At 41.6% G+C, this 19,259-nt stretch overlaps 1 protein-coding gene across 1 annotated transcript in view; it reads left to right on the top strand.

Annotated features, from left to right (window-relative positions):
- The first annotated feature begins 824 nt into the window (after window positions 1–824).
- Window positions 825–19,259, top strand: part of ARHGEF28 (Rho guanine nucleotide exchange factor 28) — a 113,652-nt gene continuing 95,217 nt past the window's right edge. Inside the window, exons 1-4 of the mRNA XM_054177776.1 lie at window positions 825–962; window positions 11,349–11,486; window positions 11,575–11,773; window positions 12,525–12,696. Of these exons, the coding sequence (XP_054033751.1) occupies window positions 825–962; window positions 11,349–11,486; window positions 11,575–11,773; window positions 12,525–12,696 (647 nt within the window). The remainder of the gene's footprint in view (window positions 963–11,348; window positions 11,487–11,574; window positions 11,774–12,524; window positions 12,697–19,259) is intronic.

The raw sequence follows: 19,259 nt of genomic DNA on the forward strand, positions 1-19,259 counted from the left end.
GTAAAAAAATATAAATAATTCACTATTTGGTGTAAAAAGGAAAGCAAAAGATTATTCTAAACAGATTCATGGGGCTGTTGTTCCATAACATCTTTCACATTTCACTTCCATTCCCATTCCTTCTTATCTTCTGTGGTCTTGGCTGTTCTGCTTCACTCAGGGAGATAAATAATCACTTCTGGCCGGCCATGAGAAAAGATAACAACGCTAACATTGCTTCTCTAAACTAACGTTCCTTCCTTTTACTAAAAAGAAAGGGGAGGAAGTTTGGGGGGGGGGGGGAGGCAGTGGAGCAGCTTCCCTCCTTCTCTGGGAACCCAGAGAGGGTTACAGGGGGATTTCTGTGCTATTTTCTAATTGTAAATACTTGTATAATATTCTAAATACTGTATATTTTTTATATATTCATTGCATTCCAGTGTACAGTGTAGATTTTGCTTGTAAATACAGCTTCCATTTGCTTCCAACTGAGTTAGTTGTGCTTAGTTAGTGTGAATGGGAAACTTCAACCCACCACAGCTACTTAAACTGTTAAAAAGGTAGCAATAGCTCCTACTGACACTTGGTTTTCCTTTTCAAAAGGCATTGTGTCTAAACCAAAGTGTCAGACTTGCTGATGTATCAGAAGAGGGCAGATTACCTATCATTGTTAGGAAATTTCTGTTCATGATTTTCTCTTCAAGGTTGTGCTTGGACCTTGATAGAGTGTCCTTCAGATTATGTTCTAGAAATTGATCACTAAATCCTATTTTTGCATTCTTGACAAGAGCTGCCTCAGCTGCTAGTTGTTGGACTTCCCTTGTGTTGCTTTGCCTTAAGTGAATATGGCAGAGATGCTTCTTACTTGTGCCCACAAGTGTGCGCAGATACTTATGTTACCAAAATCGGGAATGAAACTCTTTAATGCCAAGTTCTTCATTAACGAGCAGGCATTACTTTATTACAGGGTTCTGCAAGTTTGGGTACTAGGGGCATTCCCATAAAGCTAGCACACCAACTGAGATCTGTGGTGGCTACTCATAAAGTAAAGTGCATTAGCTATGTCTCATGTCAACACCTACTGATTATGCATTGATTAGTCTCTTGCTCACTTTGCATTAAAGGTACATCTTCTCTTAAAATGACTGAACTTGCTCATAGAGTGAGTGGTTTATTCTGGGCAGGCTTCTTCCAGCTAGGAGGTGTGGATTTAACATCATGGAATCATAGAATCAATAAGGTTGGAAAAGATCTCGGAGATCATCAAGCCCAACCTATCACCCAACACCTCATGACTAACTAAACCATGGTTTCAAGTGCCATGTCCAATCCCCTCTTGAACACCTCCAAGGATGGTGACTCCACCACCTCCCTGGGCAGCCCATTCCAATGGCCAATTACTCCTGTGAAGAACTTGCTCCTCACCTCGTGCCTAAACTTCCCTGGCGCATCTTGAGACTGTGTTCTCTTGTTCTGTTGCTGGTTGCCTGGGAGAAGAGACCAACTCCCACCTGTCTACAACCTCCTTTTAGGTAGTTGTAGAGAGCAATAAGGTCTCCCCTAAGCCTTCTTTTCTCCAGGCTAAACAACCCCAGTCCCTTAGCCTTAGATTTTGTGTCTAAAGAATACATAGAATACATAGAATAAACCAGGTTGGAAGAGACCTTCAAGATCATCACGTCCAACCCATCAACCAATCCAACACCACCTAAACAACTAACCCATGGCACCAAGCACCCCATCAAGTCTTCTCCTGAAAACCTCCAATGATGGCGACTCCACCACCTCCCCAGGCAGCCCATTCCAATGGGCAATCACTCTCTCCGTATAGAACTTCTTCCTAACGTCCAGCCTGAACCTCCCCTGGTGCAGCCTGAGACTGTGTTGTGGTGGGTTAATGCCCTTTTCTGAAAACAAAAAAACCCAAAGCAGGGTGGAGGGCTTGCGGGTACTTTACCCTCCCTGCAGGGCGTTTTCCCCCAGGAAGCTGAGTCTGTTCCACTCCCCCCTCCCTGCCCAGCTAGGGTATAAAAAGCAGGACATTGTAGCTGTTGGCCCTCCTTTTGGCTCCTGCCTCTGCTGGATGAGAGCTACTGCAGCTGCCCTCCTGCTCCTCAGCCATGTGGCCGGACCTGATTCTTCTCCCTGCTGCCTCCACACCTCCTCAGAGAAAGACTGGTTTTGTATTATTCTTTCTTGTCCCCCTCCCATCCATCCTTGTCCTTGCCCCTTGTGAACCTTTCCTGTTATTGTTATATATATATATATATATATATATGTATATATATATATTATATATATATATATATATATATACATATAGTTGAAAGAAATTTCTTCACCTCTCTACTTCCAAGCCGACTCCAGATTATTGTTTAGTGGATTTGCTCCTTAACCTTTTTTTTCCCCTCTCTGTTTGGGGGGAAGAGGGGGGCAGTGGGGGAGAGATTCTCAGCCTTTCCCCCATCTGGGCTTTTAACTCCCAGCTAAGGCTCAAACCACTACATGTGTCCTCTAAAATGAGCCTTTGTCTGTTCAGCCCTAGTTTTATAGACTTGCCTGTTTTTAAGAGGAAAACAAATACAGGATTTGCATTGTTATGAATGATGAGAAAGTTGTCTCTGGGGAAGACAGGTTGAAGATGTGATGTTGTGGGGAGCAATGAGAGTCTCACTGCAGTGAAGTGTATGTTTGTCATGTGTTGAGCAGAGAAGCAAGCCAGATGTTTGCCAGAATGGTCAGAGAGGTCAGAGCATAACTGCAGTTTTAACCATGGAAATTTCTGTGCTACAGTGTCATGCTTTGGTGCAGGTTTTCATGAGACTGGTAGAGTCAGAGGTGTGGTAACTGTTTTAACTGGAGGCAAAGCAGGCATCCTTTGGAAGCATAAACAGCTAAGGTACTCTTCTGCAGTGTGTTTTCAAGAAGATACTATTTTTGTCAGATGTTTGGGCAGTTCTGTCTTATTTAAAATAACTGGCAGCCGGGGACCATGGTGGAGCACAGTGTCCTTCTCTTTGAGGAAATGCGACTCCATCTAAATTTCCTCCTTTAGATGTGTCAGACACTTGTGATGGTTTGCTGCTTCTGGGATCCTTTTCCTGTTCTTTTTTGAAGCTATTGTGTGACAGATTTTTCTTGGCCGGTTGCTTTCTGTTTACTATACAGAAATCCCTGAGCTGATATCTGGGAACTAGTATTCTTTGGAATGACATCAGTGCTTTAGTTTTGTAAACCAACTCTTTTCAAGTTGTTTGGTTGTTTTTTTTAAAATGTTTTGTTCTTAACACAGAGTGTAATTTTTGTATATAGCAGGTTCACTGCTATACTTGAGTTTGCTGACTTGCTCATTCTGATGTATTTTAAATAAAGAGTCAGTTATATTTGTGTGGGTCAGAATAAAAGGAATTACCTGAAAGACATTTAGAAGGCAAAATCACCTTTACTTGTGCAGGCATGAAACGAGTGTAATTTTCTGAATGGAAGTAGAACACTGCAGGTTTGTCATTGAATCACAACCTCTGTATAGCAGAGTTGAAAAGGTTATGATATACTTGCATGTCAATGGGTGTAATAAAATAAGTATTTTTATATATTTTTATATATTTTATAATTTAGTATCCTGGGCGGTGGTATCTTCAAACACTGCTGTAACTTATTTACACAGTATATTCACAGGTTCTATTCGGTTGTGGGTGTTACATTCCACATACAAAGACAGTTAAATGATTTAAGCACAGATCTAGAATTTCCAATACAACAATTCAAATTGGAAATACGGGTGCTGGGATCTGTGGTTTACCCACAAATGGGATTCCGTGGCAGATTACCTGGGGACTCATGACTTGCTCCTCTGTCTGTTACCTTCCCATGTGCTGTGGCTATAATTTGAGCAGTCCTTGGCTCAGAGAGGGCTAAGGGGACTCTCTCTTGTTATGCCCAGTTCCCAGTCTGGAGCTTGCCCTTGACTCAGAGAGGGCTAGGGGTCATCTCTCTTGTGTGCTCCCTTGCCAGGCTGTAGCCTCTTCTGGGATTCAGTTCTGTTGGAGCTTTTCCCCTTTTCTGCCTTGGTCCATGTGCAAGGCCTGGGTGTAGTCGTTGCCTGTTAGTGCATGCCCTTCAGCTGCTGCTCGGGCAGTATTTGGCTCTTGTTGCTGTCTGGGTGAGGAGCAAGCTGCCTGACTTCGTGGCTGGTTTAAATCCAGTCCCAAGGCAATGAATGCCCTTTGGTAATACAGAACCCTGATAACTGGACCTGTAGGTTGGGGCATATCCAAACATAGCCAGGGGCACACACAGTTCACAGCTGTATTACAAAATTAATTCACATGGTACATGTTTATCTGGACCCCCCTCCCCGGAAAGTGTCTGGGTTTGCACATTCACAGGTGCTTAGCCCATTGTCTGGGCTTGGGCGTGTTTTGGGGTTCGGCCCTTCAGAACAATGGGTTTGCTGGAGGTGAGAACTTTACGCGGTATTTCTGAAAGAGCTTTCATTTTTCAGGGATGGGTGATTATACATGCCAAATTTGGCAAAGACATTTACGAACCAGAGGATGCCGATGTTAATTTTGTTTACAATGGACCCCTGAAGAAGCACATATAAAGTTTGCTGAGTGAGTTAGTGTAAGAGTCTAAACTCCTGGTGTGAGTCAACAAAGATAAAATCACTTGCTGCTTGCCCAGACAGTACCAATCCTGGATGCAAATCACCTTGCGATTGCATCGTGATAACACTGGACTGCAGCTGGTCTATAACAATGACCCAAGGACCCAGCCATCACGCCTTCAAGACAGCTATCAGATACCCCCAGGAAGGGAGGGTGATGAGTCAATGGACTCTCCACCTGTCTCCTGATATGTGATAAGTGGGTAGGCAGGGAGATGGAGAGGAAGGAGGCGGAGGCCCCCCCCCCCCCACTCCATCCAGACCACTGTCCAAACTTACATGAATACACAGAAAGACTTCCTGGGGAACGATATCTGGATACTTATGATTTCCTGGCTCCTGAATTCCTGAGGGACAATGCTTGGACACATACCTAAGGACTAAAAACTGTATAAAAGACTTGACCACTACTGGCTCAGGGGGAAGAAAACCGCAGAGGAAGAAAACCGCAATGGAGGGAAGAAAAATGCAGAGAGAAAAACGCTGAAGGAGGAGCATGCCGCTGAGAAGGAAGGAAGCAGACTGAACCCTCTCTCCGTGTCCGTGTCGCATCTCCAGCCAAAGCCTCAGCACAAACCCAGCATCTCATGCAGCACCTTTCCTCCACAGACTCAAACTGTCTTGGGGTGGGTGAGGGGTGTGGTAATATAACTCCTTTCCTCTTCTCTCTCTTCTCTCTCTCCCTCTCTATCTTCTCCCTCTCCCCTTCTTATTTCTATTTTATTTATGTAATAAATAGTCTAGCTGTTGATATTTTGGCCTCGTTTGTGCCTATTAATTTCACAACACGGGAATATTCAAAAGAACTAGTCTCTTTCCCTCTCCGGACCGAGACAGTTAGTGACAGTGCTCTTCAGTCCATTGTTCCAGGTGAGTGCTGAACTCCTGTTTACATTTTTCATCTCTTTACTGCACTCCACCCTCATTTCACAGCTGTGCAAAACTGAGCAGCTTGGTGTAACTTGATTTTATGGCTCCATAATGGAAGAAAGGTTGGAATTTAATGATTGCCTTTAGGATGCAGACAGAGTTTGACTGACCATAGGTGAGCCTGCTTTTCAGAGCAAATGGTACCATAGAATCAATAAGGTTGGAAAAGACCTCAGAGATCATCAACTCCAACCTGTCACCCAACACCTCATCACTAACTAAACCATGGCTTCAAGTGCCACGTCCATTCCTTTTCTGAACACCTCCAGAGCAATCCATACCAGCACAGTGTCAGGTGTAGACAGGGTTATTGAGCTTGCGTAGGGTGAGCAGTCTTCAGGGATGGCTTCACTTTTAATGTGAGTTCTATGCCACAACAGTTTACCTCCAGATGTAATAACATCTGGAAAAATGATTTTTTTTTTTTTCCCCCTGACCCTTCCCTGGATGCAGCAGTCAGTCTGGCTTGCAAGGCTGTCATGGTGGTGTGCAATGCTTGGAGCTCTGCTGGAGCTGTACACAGTGCAGAGATGTCAGGGAAACCATTCCAGGGGTGCTTCACTGCAAACTGGGGATTTGGGTTACTTCCCAGAGAGCCTTGGGTTGTTCCTCTCAAAGGTGTAACTTAGCCCTCATTGACACCTATATTGTGTGCTTTGTGACCTTTAACTTGTGCAGTTAGGTGGATATGGATGTGATGTGTGTGTGCAATAGGACCTACTTGTTATTTGTTCTTGTTATCTAAAGGGGACTTAGAGTCTGAAAATAACTGCTGAGTATAAAAATGGAAAGCTTGCTACCGTTACATGGTGGCTTCTTTCATCCTGTAAATGGTCCTGTAAATTATTGTCATGGATTACAGATGGGGAAAATGTAATGATGCAACAGTAGGTTTGTTCCAGTATAGAGAAATCTTGTGTGTTGTTCCCTCTCCCCCCACCCCCCTGTTTATTTTTTTGTTTTGTTTTTAAGGCCTGAAGTGACATTGTTAAATGATTGCTTCTGGGCCAGGAAGGAAAACAGGAGGTTACAGGCAATACTCAATCCTCTGCTTGTTCCCAACAGAATCTATGAACAAATGAAAATAAAGAGGGAGTCCTTTGGCCTTCAAGGGTCCCAGCTGTAAGTCAGAGAACATCTCATTAAGTTTGCTGAAAGCTTGAGGCATGCATTAATTAAAAGCTTCTGTGTTTTGGTGTACCTGGAAACACTGGGTAGGTACAAAATGGATGTTAGTATAAAGATACATTACTCAGAGTTCTTGCTGCAGGCCACTCTGTCACTCTTATAATAGTTTGTAATTCTTGGCAAAAAAACCTTCAGGCTTTTGATTTTTGGGATTTAATCCTGATGTGGTTACGTCTTCTTTCCACTGTAGTTAATAAACCTTCGGCTAGGAAGACTGGTTCTAGAAGTAATTATGTCAGTGTAATTGAGAGGATTTGCAGTTCAAATCCAGTTCAGAGAGAGTTCATCACCAGAACTGCCAAGGAGCAGTTTGCGTCTCTCTGTTAACGTACACTAGGGGATACTCACCTGTGGTCTTTGGCAGCTGTCCTGTCACTGAAGAGGGAGAATCTATCTTGAAAGTTGTGCTTTCTGGTCAGTTCTGCAGAATATATCACTGCTTTCAGTCACAAGATGTTACTGGATAGGTTTGGGCTAAAAATAAATGATCTGCAGTCCCTCGATAATGATTTGGCAGTGGTCATCGCCCATAAGAATTGCCTTCAACCCGGAATGTCTTTGGAAGCATTGCAGAAGGTGGTAAATATTTTTTTTTTTTTAAGTTGGAAAGCTTTTAGCAGTGGTTAGATGCACCTTTCAGAGCTGAGTCTTTCACCAGTTTATCCCAGGTTCTCGACACTTGTGCTTTATTTTGTGGTTAAGATGAAGAATTGTTCAAGCGTGAGCAGGGTAATCAGAGAATTCGGTTGTGCCTGGAAGTGTGAAAAGGATAACAAAGGTTGTTGTAAATCAATCTCTATGAAATATTTTTTCATGCCTTGACTCACTGTGAATGCAGTTCTTTAGTTATAACTAGATTCTGCCTTTGCAAGATTAAAGAGCTGTCTGTTTTTAAAAAACAAGAATTGTAGCAGTGAAACACTGCCACCATGAAACCAACCAGGTGAGGTATTTTAGTTATACAAGAGTAAGATGGTCATTAAACAGAAGAAAGTGTTACTGTCTGCATTCTGATGTACAAAGTAAACATTTTTTTATTATGGTTTTGTCAGGGTTTATGCTTTATTTATGTCCATAATAATTCTTTGGGGAGAATCAATAGACATATTTAGTGGCACCTTTTTTTTTTTTTTTTTTTTTTAAATTGTAGTGGAAATGGGAAAATTTACATTAGGAATTTGATGTTGAAAACTTTCGTAACAAAATCAGGTAAAATTTTCCTGGTTTCAGGGTTTTATTGCAAGCCAAAAACTGTAGTTAGGTTTTGCTTGAGTACTCTGCGTCTTGAGTACTGTGTCCAGTTCTGGGCCCCTCAGTTTAAGAAGGACATCGAGACACTTGAACGTGTCCAGAGAAGGGCAACAAGGCTGGGAAGAGGCCTTGAGCACAAGCCCTATGAGGAGAGGCTGAGGGAGCTGGGATTGTTTAGCCTGGAGAAGAGGAGGCTCAGGGGTGACCTCATTGCCCTCTACAACTACCTGAAAGGTGGTTGTAGCCAGGAAGGGGTTGGTCTCTTCTCCCAGGCAACCAGCACCAGAACAAGGGGACACAGTCTCAAGCTGCACCAGGGCAGGTTTAGACTCGAGGTGAGGAGAAAGTTCTTCACTGAGCAAGTGGTTCGTCATTGGAATGGGCTGCCCAGGAAGGTGGTGGAGTCACCATCCCTGGAAGTGTTCAAGAGGAGATTGGACATGGCACTTGGTGCCATGGTCTAGTCACGAGGTCTGTGGTGACAGGTTGGACTCGATGATCCTCGAGGTCTCTTCCAACCTTAATTATACTGTGTGATACTGCTGAAGAGTGTAATTTTTATTTTTTTTTTTTTAAGAGGAGGCTGGAAACCATGTTAAACGTGATGTCTTCTGTCGCAAGAAGGGGTCGGCAACGATCAATATGATCCACGAAATCCAACTTTATTGAGCATCAGACACTTCTTATATACAGTAGCCTAGCTGCCGATCCCACCTTCTGCGGTTAAACATCCTGCTTTCCCATCCTGATGAGATAATCACAAGAATTCTGTTTTACATTCTTCTTTACTTGTTATCGCCTGTAAGGGCGTAGTGACCTTGCTTTGGTATCCTGTTATCCTTTGCAGGCAGCTGCAAGCACAGCTACAAGGCCACGGTGGCCTGGCTGCATCAACACACTAGCTTACTGTGAGCAGTAAATAACAAGATGGAGTGCGGCCTACATGCTCTTGTTCAAACCATAATTCCATAGAACCATGTCTTTGCAAGCCATTCCTCAACAATTCCCCCGTTTTCTTTAATAGAAATAAGGCCTTATATAACTCTACACAATACATTCAGGCTTATCAATAATCAAAATTAATACAATGATACCTAAAAACCTTAAAACTTCTTCTATCAATTGTATAACCCACTGTCTATAAGCTCAAACAAAATTTATTACTGCCTGTCATGTTGGCCCATGTCACTCATACAAGGCACGGTGCTTAAGTTGAACTGGTTAGAATATTCTAACAGCGTTGGCATAATCCGTGGTCAAAGATAACAGACATTGTAAAGAAGAACTTAGATCTTAATAGTTCCAATCTTTACATTTCACTTACTGACAGAGAAGACTTGATTATGCCTGAACACATTGCACACAGAGATTAAGACACAAATGCAATCCTTAGCACTATCTTTTACAATCTGCTTTTGGGGTATGTTGCATTTTTATTTTCTCTAGGATGGTCAAAAATCATCAACTGCTTAATGGCAGCAAGATTTCTTTAATCTGTAAAGGTAGATCTGGCCAGGCTCTAGCTTCACAGGCAGAAAACTTGCAAACAGCAAGAGCAAAAAGAGCTTCATTGCTTGCCCAATATAAAATTATACAAAATAACGTGTTTTGCTCATCCTAGTAATTCTGATCTCTTAACATTTACACAGCAGTTAAGCAGTCACGACACTCGGTTAGAAGTTAGATGCTTTCTGTTGACATCTTGGGTCATCGTGACAGTCGAGGTCACTGCTAGGCAGGTTTGCTGGTTGTCATTTCATGACAGTTGCGCTGTGTGTCTTGTGGTGAGAGGGTTACAGCACTTCTAGGGTTGATGTTTCTAGGGTTACAGCATCTCTAGGGTTACCATGAGCTAATTTTTTTTTCTGCTATGGGGGGATTCTCTCTATTCCCCCCCTTTTTTTGTTTTGGCAAAATGTAAAGATGAAACTTTATCCCTAGTTAACAAGAGAGAAGACAAAGTTATCAAACAACCATAATATTCAGTCCTAATTCACATGATGCCATGGTACATTCTTCTGAATGGCGTTTGTGATCCCAGATGATCGATGTTCAGCTTCATGGGCAGTGCTGTGTCCTCACGGTCTTGATTCCTCTGCCGTTGTTTACTGCGATGATCACAGGTAGCAGGAAAGAAGGCTTGAGGCGACCTACTTGTCATCTGTTTTTAAAATTTATTTCTTGTTTACTTTCCTAATTATTATTTGTATTTTGCTGCAGTTTTTAATCTGTATTTTAATTTGTTATTCTAATCACCTTTTATTTTTAACCCCCCTTTTTTTTTTTTCTAATCCAGTATTTAATCCTTTATTTTGTTTGATCTTATATTCTTCAATTTTTTTTTTTGCATGTTTAGTTCATTTAATCTATTTTCTATTTTTATTTTGTATCTTTGCCTTTTTTATTATATTTTGTAACCTACTTTTCTATTAATTCCTTTTATTATTATTGTGCATTTTAACTTTTTTGACGTCTTCTTTTTACAGTTTTTGTTTTAATCTAGTAGTCTTGATAATCCTTATCTTTTATTTATTACTAGCAATTCTTACGTTTTTGTTAACAGCTATTTTGTCAGCAATCCTTATGATTTTTTAGTTTGTCATATTTTGTTTTTAATATTTTAATTTTATTGTTGCTCTTGTTTATTACTCTGTTATTTAGTACTCTATTCTGTTATTCTGTTATTTAGTACTCTATTTTTGTATCCAGAGTTTTTGTACTTTTGTTATATTTTGGTTTGTTTAAACTTTTTCTTTGCACTTGTCACCTTTTTGTTTGCCATTTTAAAATTTCTTGTTCTTTGCACTTGTTACCTTTTTTTTTTTTTTTCCACACCCTTTTTTTCTTTTTTTTTTTCTCTTTTTTTTTTTTTTGTAGTCTATGTCTAAGAAAGAAATCTAAAAACCTTACATTAGCTAAAGAATACGTTAGAAAATGAATACCTATTCACTACAAACCTTAACATTATTACAATATTACATGGAGCTCCTTTGAAATGCCAAGGCACACAACTAAGAAGGTTCGAACCGAAAAGAAATCTTATAATTTGAACTCATTACTAAGTAGGTATACCTTGCTACAATTACTATGTACTAAGTACCTGTGAATACCAAATGCTTACTATTCATTATTCTTATTACAAAACTTAGCAAAACTCTAAATAACAAATCTTCATACCTTAGCACAATGGCTATGTATTAACCACCCACAAGTACCAAATGCGTACCGTTCACCATTCTTATTACAAAAGCTTAGCAAAACTCTAAATAGCAAATCTCGGAAAGACATTACAACCAGGAATGAGAAAATTAGCACTGTTGCTTTAAATCAGAGCAGAGTCGCGGCTGAAGCCGCTGGGAAGGGGGTCGCTGGTGCGAGCCTCTGCGGGGGAAAAGGTGGGGGCCGGGAAGCGGCCGCCGCTGGGCTGCTGCTACTGTCAGTGCCGCCGGTACCAGTGGTGCGTCAGTCGGTACTGCCTTGGTCGGAGCCGTCGCGGGCGGGGTGCGGTGGTAAGAACGCCGTCACCGCGAGCCCCCAAGCGCTCCGCTGTTTCTCAGAGGGGCCGTAAAACAAAGTCGACGCTGCTTGAACTCCTCGCTGGCGGTGTTGTTGTCTCCGAATCCGAGCCCTCGCTGGCGATATCAGAGGAAGGTGTTGATGAACGAGATCGAACGCACCGAGCTGCCCCCTCTCGGCTCCCTCCCCGCTGGGTGCAAACGCGATGTGGCCGCCGAAGATATATCGGGGGCGGCCCCGGTCGATCGGCCGATACTTTGAAACACATCGTCCGGCTGCAACTCAAATAGAACTAGGGCTGCATCTCTTCCCGACAATTTTCGCTGTAACTGCAGCAGCCATTCGCTGTTCCAGTTTATATTTTTTAATACAGTTTATGCATTCTCGCCACGGCTTTTGCAGCTTGATAGTGACCCAGTCCCACAGTCTGTTTCCATAGTCTCTCCAAACAAGTTTCATCAAAACAACTATCTCCGCTCGGGAAATACCCTAAAAGCGGATTCATGGGCCAAAAACCCAGGAATTACTTCGGGCGATATCTGCGCCTTACGCTTTTCTAAAAAGCATTGCAATACGGAGAGCGCTGCCTCTCCTTCCATATTCACCGACGTCCACAAACTTCACTGCCGCGATCCATTACCCGTCAGTGTCCGCTGCTCCTTTCCTCAGGCCCGCTGATAATTTTTGCCATGCCTGAATAGCAGCTTTTTGTTCTGCAGCATGCTGATCGAATGTTACCATAACTGCTCTCCATGGCTTACTGTTCTTCTTAGCAGCCTTATCATCGTCTACACTTTTCATCCATAAATCTTGTCCTAATTCCTTCCACCGTAGTCTATCAAAAACATCGTTGGGATCCCCGAAATACCCCAACTTCTCAGCACATTCCAATAAAGGCTCCAATTCCTTTTTAACATCTAACTTAGAGCCCCGCTTTTCTAAAAAGCACTTAAGTAAATCATACGTTGCCTGCCTATCCATCATACATTAGTACCTGTGCGCACAGTTCCCAAGCAGTTCCAGGTTACAACGTCTTCGGCTCCCAGGCTGTCGTCTCGCTGCCTCTCTGTGGGTCAACGAACTCTCTGCCTCTCCGTGGGTCAACGAACAGCCTCCGGTACTGCTGTCCCGGGCCGGTACTTCTTGCCTCCGCGCTCACGACCGTACACTTAACCCTCGAGGAACCTTCAGACTTCTCTGTGAGTCTATGACCCTCTCTGTGGGGTCGAACCCTCAAGGAACCTTCAGACTTCTCTGTGAGTCTATGACCCTCTCTGTGGGGTCGGACCCTCTCTGTGGGGTCCCGGTCGAACCCTCTCTGTGGGGTCCCTGTTCCAGGCGCCACTTGTCGCAAGAAGGGGTCGGCAACGATCAATATGATCCACGAAATCCAACTTTATTGAGCATCAGACACTTCTTATATACAGTAGCCTAGCTGCCGATCCCACCTTCTGCGGTTAAACATCCTGCTTTCCCATCCTGATGAGATAATCACAAGAATTCTGTTTTACATTCTTCTTTACTTGTTATTGCCTGTAAGGGCGTAGTGACCTTGCTTTGGTATCCTGTTATCCTTTGCAGGCAGCTGCAAGCACAGCTACAAGGCCACGGTGGCCTGGCTGCATCAACACACTAGCTTACTGTGAGCAGTAAATAACAAGATGGAGTGCGGCCTACATGCTCTTGTTCAAACCATAATTCCATAGAACCATGTCTTTGCAAGCCATTCCTCAACAGTCTTCATATGTTTTCCCTTAGTGCTTTAAATTGCTAAAAACTGGAGGACAGGCAGTTTCCGTATGAGCCAAAATGACAAAAAAATTCATGCAAGCTTTTGGAATGTGAAAACACAGCACTTAGTCTGTTTCTTTGGGTGAGGGCTTTTCCCCCCCATCTTAAGTCTTTCTAGTTCTTAATTACAGATAGCTTGAAATCTGCTTCCCTAGGAGAAGGATGTTTTTTGTCTATCTGTTGTAAATAGCTCTTTTAGGATATGTAAAAACAATTAAAAAAAAAAAAGGTCTCATTGAAATACTGGCTAGACGGGAGAGAGAAAAAAGCCTAAACAGCAGTTACTTGTTTCTTTTTTTGTGTGTAATTTGTTCAAATTACTCAACTGTTGGAACAGTTCTTGGATCTTAGCAGTGAAAACCTTGATTTGAAGCCTGAAGAAATCAGCTGTAGTTTTATTCATAGACTTGGCTAAGTATTTCATCCAGATCGGTTGGAAGTCTAACCCAGAAGCCTCAGGGGAATACCATCAGCACTGAGAGAGGCTCAGGCAAAGCCAGTTGGGTGCCTGCTTACTTGAAACATGGGGAGGTTTATGTTGGGTGTGTTGTGGGTCTGGAGGGTTGCAGTACTGCTCAGTTGGTACCAGGGCAGCCTCTATCTAGACAGCAAAATTCTTTAATTTTTAGTTATGGTAATTGTTATTTTTCAGGTATACTGCAACATTTATATGAAAGAGAGTGATTCCTTCATGAGACTTTTTTAAGACTTGTATTTTTTTGATTGTGTCATTTTCCTACTTTGTTTTCAGATTTAAGTATTGTGTGTAAACAAACTTTGGACACTGTGGAACAGCAGGGATGTTCATTTCACTATGTATAGTCTCCATGAATGTTTGAGATGTTAGGTGAGTATGTCTTGAGTGTGCTGCCTTAGTGGTTGCCTCATGGGCACTATTGCGCTGAAAAGATTCTTAGAATTGTTTGGGTTGTAAGTGACCTCTCCTTTTGTACCTGTTGTTGCTCTTAGATGAACCTGGGATCTTTCTGCTTATTTCTAAATAAAACAAAAATACATCCATATTCCTGGGGTCTGATAGTGATGTTCATGCACAGTGAGGAGTTCTCAGTGCAATCCTGTCTGGGCAGTCTTTACTGGCCACCCTTTCTGAGACCAGGGCTCCTGAAGGCTTTCTGGACAGCTTTTCCTTCAGCCTAAGGGAGGTAATTCATTCCCTGTGTTTCTTTCAGAGGTCTAGGCTTGAGGCAGGCCTGACATCTGTTTTGGTATCCTCTAAGCAGTTTGTTTAATTTTCCTTTGGCTCCTGTATCCTTTACCCTTTCTTTCTCCTTTATGAAAGCATAGTTTTGATTCTTACAACCGTGTTCTTTTCTGCTAAGTACTGACTTAGGTTATTTCCTGGTTCTGTCCCCATCACTGTTTATTTCCCTACAAAGTCAAGAGGCCAAGCACAGCTGAGGATTGCGTGTGGCTGAGGGAGCCTCTGTGTACAAGGAAGAAGAGCATGGGAGAAAGGGTGTGAGGATTTCAGATGTCAGCACCCCTGAGAAGAGAGGGGGAAGGATCTTCATCTTCCACTATAAGGAGATCAAAGGTTGTCTCAGCACTCTGTTTCTTCCCTGCCTTCCAAAAATCAAAATAGATGAGAAAAAGGGTATTTATGAGGATTTAGAAAGAAGATGGGACTGATTTTCCCTATCTGCTGTCCCTGCAACTCCTTGCCCTAGAGGTCTTACAGCGTCTTAACAGTGTGAGTATCAGGATGTTCTTTTTACTGTTGGTGTTGTGCAAGGCATGAGGGCTGTCATCCATCACTAGTTAAGATCTAGTGAGATTCTGTCAGTTTTCAGAGCTCTTGGACTGTTTTTATTGAAAAAAAAAGTACTTTAAAGTGATGTTGCTGGAGAAAATTAATGCACCGTATGGTGTTTTTTGGACCTCATTCATTTTTATGAGGATTTAAAGGCATATGAGTTAGTGGAAAGACCGAAGAACAATTTAATTGTAGGCATTCTGGTATTTTGAAAAAGTGTTTGTATTCCTTTTATAAGGTATAAAAAAGTATTGGATAATGAGAAAACCTGGATTTTCTAGAGAGCTTTGCAAATAGTTCAGGAATTTAGTGCACTTGTACAGGTCAGGACTTGTTAGCTGCATTATTTAAAACTCAGCAAAAGAATAAGAAAGCATGAGCCTTTCAGTAATCCTCACATATACTAAGTGCCAGTATGGCAGCCCTGTTAGGAGCTGCTCACTCACACAAACTGGTCAGATGTTGAGACCACCAGACCCACAAGCAATTTGCTTCTCGGGGGAACTGAGGGCCCAGCAGAGATACTATGCTTAGGTATTTCTTTACTCCTGGATTTAAAGAATGGAAAAGAAGGGGCAGGGATGAGAGAAATGGAGAAGCTGAATTTCTTGTTGATTGTATTTATTAAATATTAAGCCAATAATATTCATAGTAATAATATCATATCATATCGTATCATATCATATCATATCATATCATATCATATCATATCATATCATATCATATCATATCATATCATATCATATCATATCATATCATATCATATCATATCATATCATATCATATCATATCATATCATATCATATCATATCATATCATATGTATTAAGCCAAATAGCTTGTTAGAGCTGCTCAGGAAAAAAAAGAAGAGGAGAGAGAATCTTCCTACAGTTTTTCATTTTAACCAAAAACAATGAAGAAAGAAAGTTGGAATGGTTTAATCTGGGTGAGAAAAATGCCTCCAGGTAACATTTCCTCTCATAGTACCATCAGATTAGGGTGGTTTTACCACCAGACATAAGTTCAGCATCTTCAGTGCAGTTTTTGTATCTGTCATACACTGAGGCTTATGCCCCTTGGCTGTAAGGACTCAGTGTTACATGCAGTAGGCTAAGGGTATCTCAGTTTCTGTTTTTTATAAGTTCATGTTGTGTGGATGACTTAACTGTGCTGGTATTCAAACAAAAAGAGTTGCTGCTGGCTTTGACACTGTTTACAGTTGTTTTTCAAGAGGAAGAGTGTTGTTTTAAAGCTGTTAGCAAAAACAAGAAAATTGCAGCCTGGATAATGAAAATTAATTGTGGATCACGGGGAGGGAACAGTGTCTAGTCTTGTTTAATTCCCATTCATGAAGAAGGAGAATTTACATTTTATTTCATGAATACTTCCTAAGTGTTTTCTAGGAATAGGTCTTGTGGAGTGAATTTCATACCTACCCAACCTTGCTGCTTATTGTCTGCTTCTGAAGAACACTGTTGCGTTTTCTGTGGCATGTATTATTTTATTGCTTTCTCCCTGTCCTTCTATTTGTAAATCCTGTTGCTGTTTCTACTTGGTGTTAAATATGCTTCTGCTAAGTTGCAGCAGTTCAGACCTGGGTGATGAGTGTCATACTCATTATCTAACGTAAAGAAAGCTGTGAACAAATTTAGCTTCAGATTTGAGGAAGGTTGTTCGGTTGGGCAGATAAAAATTAGTTACTAGAATGTTCATGGTGACATAATAGAAACTGTTATTGCAGGTGATGTTATTAAGACCACAAAGATAAATTACTGTTTATTAGTTATTTTTAAAACTCTGTTTTATGGTGGATTTTGTTGTTGTTTGTTTTTTAGCACACTTACTGACACTGCATTGTTTTTAAGGTTTCACCAACAGAAAAGTGACTTTATCGACTGCAGCGTTAGAGCAGAGAGGCTGTCCCTTGTTAGGGAAGGCTTCCTAAGGGCTCCGTTTCTGATTGTCAGGGAAGTCCTAATTGTATCTATTTTTTTTACAGTCTTACAAATGAACGCTGAAACCCAGTGGTCCCAGGATAACATTTTAACAAAAAGACTTTCTTGTTTCTATGCTTTTAATCTGAGGGGTGTGGTGTGGTTGGTATCTAATTGGATGGTTTGTGTGCATGTCTTTTAATTAGATGAACCTACATGCTGGATGCTTGTTAATACATTTTTATATATAGAGAAAAAGATCCAGTTAGAAGCATTCAAGGAACCCACTTTGATGTCTAAAGTGAGATTTTAGCAGAATTTAAGTACTCCAGACCAAGGAGCAATTCTGAAAGTTCATTTTCTAGTGGATATTTTAACCTGGAATTGCACAATACTTGTTCGAGGGCTGTATTTTGGACCACAGTAATTCCTGAGCATTTAAACTTCAACTCCTTGGTGTACCTATAAGAAAACCTGAAGAGGGAGTACTGATGCTGAGCATCCTGTGATGCTCTGCCAGGGTCCAGCCTGGTGGCATAGCACTGACTCTGCTAATGTCCTTGTGGAGCAGACTCTATGAAGTACAGAAAGAGTGATGAGGGCAGTGTTCAGAAACAGCTAGGAAAAGGTAAGATGCTGGTACACATTTTCCTACTGTCTGAATGGTTAGGGTGTTCTTTAAGCAAGCATCATTTTTCACATCTGATGACACTAATTAGAAATGCAGCCATGTCTGCACAGCAGACTTCTCCCAGCTGGTTGTTGCATTGTAGTCTGTCTGCAGCTTACTTTGTCTTCTGCCCTGTATGCCTTATATTTTCTTCTGCACTCTGACTCATTTTCAGTTATTCTGCAACAGATAGGACAGGGTGTGCTCCCAACATGAGTGATCAAGGAGAGTTGGATGGTGTGTATGGGTTCAAATCCCATCTTGCTGCAAGGGGAGGTCGAACTGAGGACTTGCATTTTTGAAGAGGCACATCAGCCATCATTTCCACTATCTCTGGATGGGTTTTGAGAAACCTAAGCTCTGCTCATCTAAATGTTTCTCTGTAGAAGAATGTCTCAGATCCAGGCACACCAAGGTGTTTGACAAATAGTGCTAGGCTGGGCTTTGAAGCTGTGGGCTGGACTCAGATCCTCATGCTTCTTTTTCCCTGTGGGCTGACCTGAATCACTTGCTGTGCAGCCAGCCCTAGAGTTCAAAGCACAAGAATAAGGTGGACCTATTGGAGTGTGAGCAGAGGAGGGGCACAAAAATGATTGGAAAGATGGAACACGTATTGTATGAGCCTGGAAAAGAGAAGGCTCCAGGGAGATGTTATTGCAGTTTTTTAATATATAAAGCAGCCTTTTAAGAAAGATAGTGAAAGGCTTTTTATTATGGCCTTCAGCAACAGAACAAGGGACAATGATTTTAAACTGAAAGAGGTTGTATTTAGATTGGATCTAAGGAAGAATTCTTTTATGATGAGGGTGGTGAGACACTGAAACAGGTTGCCCAGGCAAATTATGGATATCCCATTACTGGAGGTGTTCAAAGTCGGGTTGGCTAGTGCTTTGGGCAAGCTGATATAATGTCCCTTTTGTAGGGACTTTGGATGAAGGCCCTTATGACCCAAGCCATTTTGTGGTTCCATATACCTGCTTAGCAAAGCAGTTCTGCAGATGATTGAGTTGAATTCAGTGGACTTAAAGGTTGCATGTACTTGAAAGCTTTGAAACATATATGCCATTCTCTCTTAGCAGATCTGTGAACATTGTAATTCATACCATTAATGGTATGAATTGGTAACTAAAATGAACCAATGATCATTGTCTCCAAAAACTGAAATTAGAAATATTTTTCAGACCTTTGAGGAAAAAACAAAAAGCTTATTATGGTTGTGGTGCCAGATGGTTTGTGTTGCTGAGGCAGTGCAAAGCAGCTGGAAAATTTCCTCTTAACTGTCTTTGACAGTATATTGAAGCATCTCTTGGGCTGAATGCTATGTTATATAGAAAGAAAGAGAGAAATCCTGAGATTGGCTAATTCAGACTTTCTGAAATTAGATGGTATTTGGATATGCTAGTTTAGCTCCACAGATACAATGAAATACCTAACTCTTGATTTCAGTGAAAAATGGATTCTGCCAATGTACTTTTGTAGATCTGAACCTGAGCAGTGACATTTTTGCTGTGATAAGAAGTTTCTTTTGATGCTTCCTGGCAAATAAAATGCTAGGTTT

Source organism: Dryobates pubescens, chromosome Z (assembly GCF_014839835.1).
Source record: "Dryobates pubescens isolate bDryPub1 chromosome Z, bDryPub1.pri, whole genome shotgun sequence".
Taxonomy (NCBI): domain Eukaryota; kingdom Metazoa; phylum Chordata; class Aves; order Piciformes; family Picidae; genus Dryobates; species Dryobates pubescens.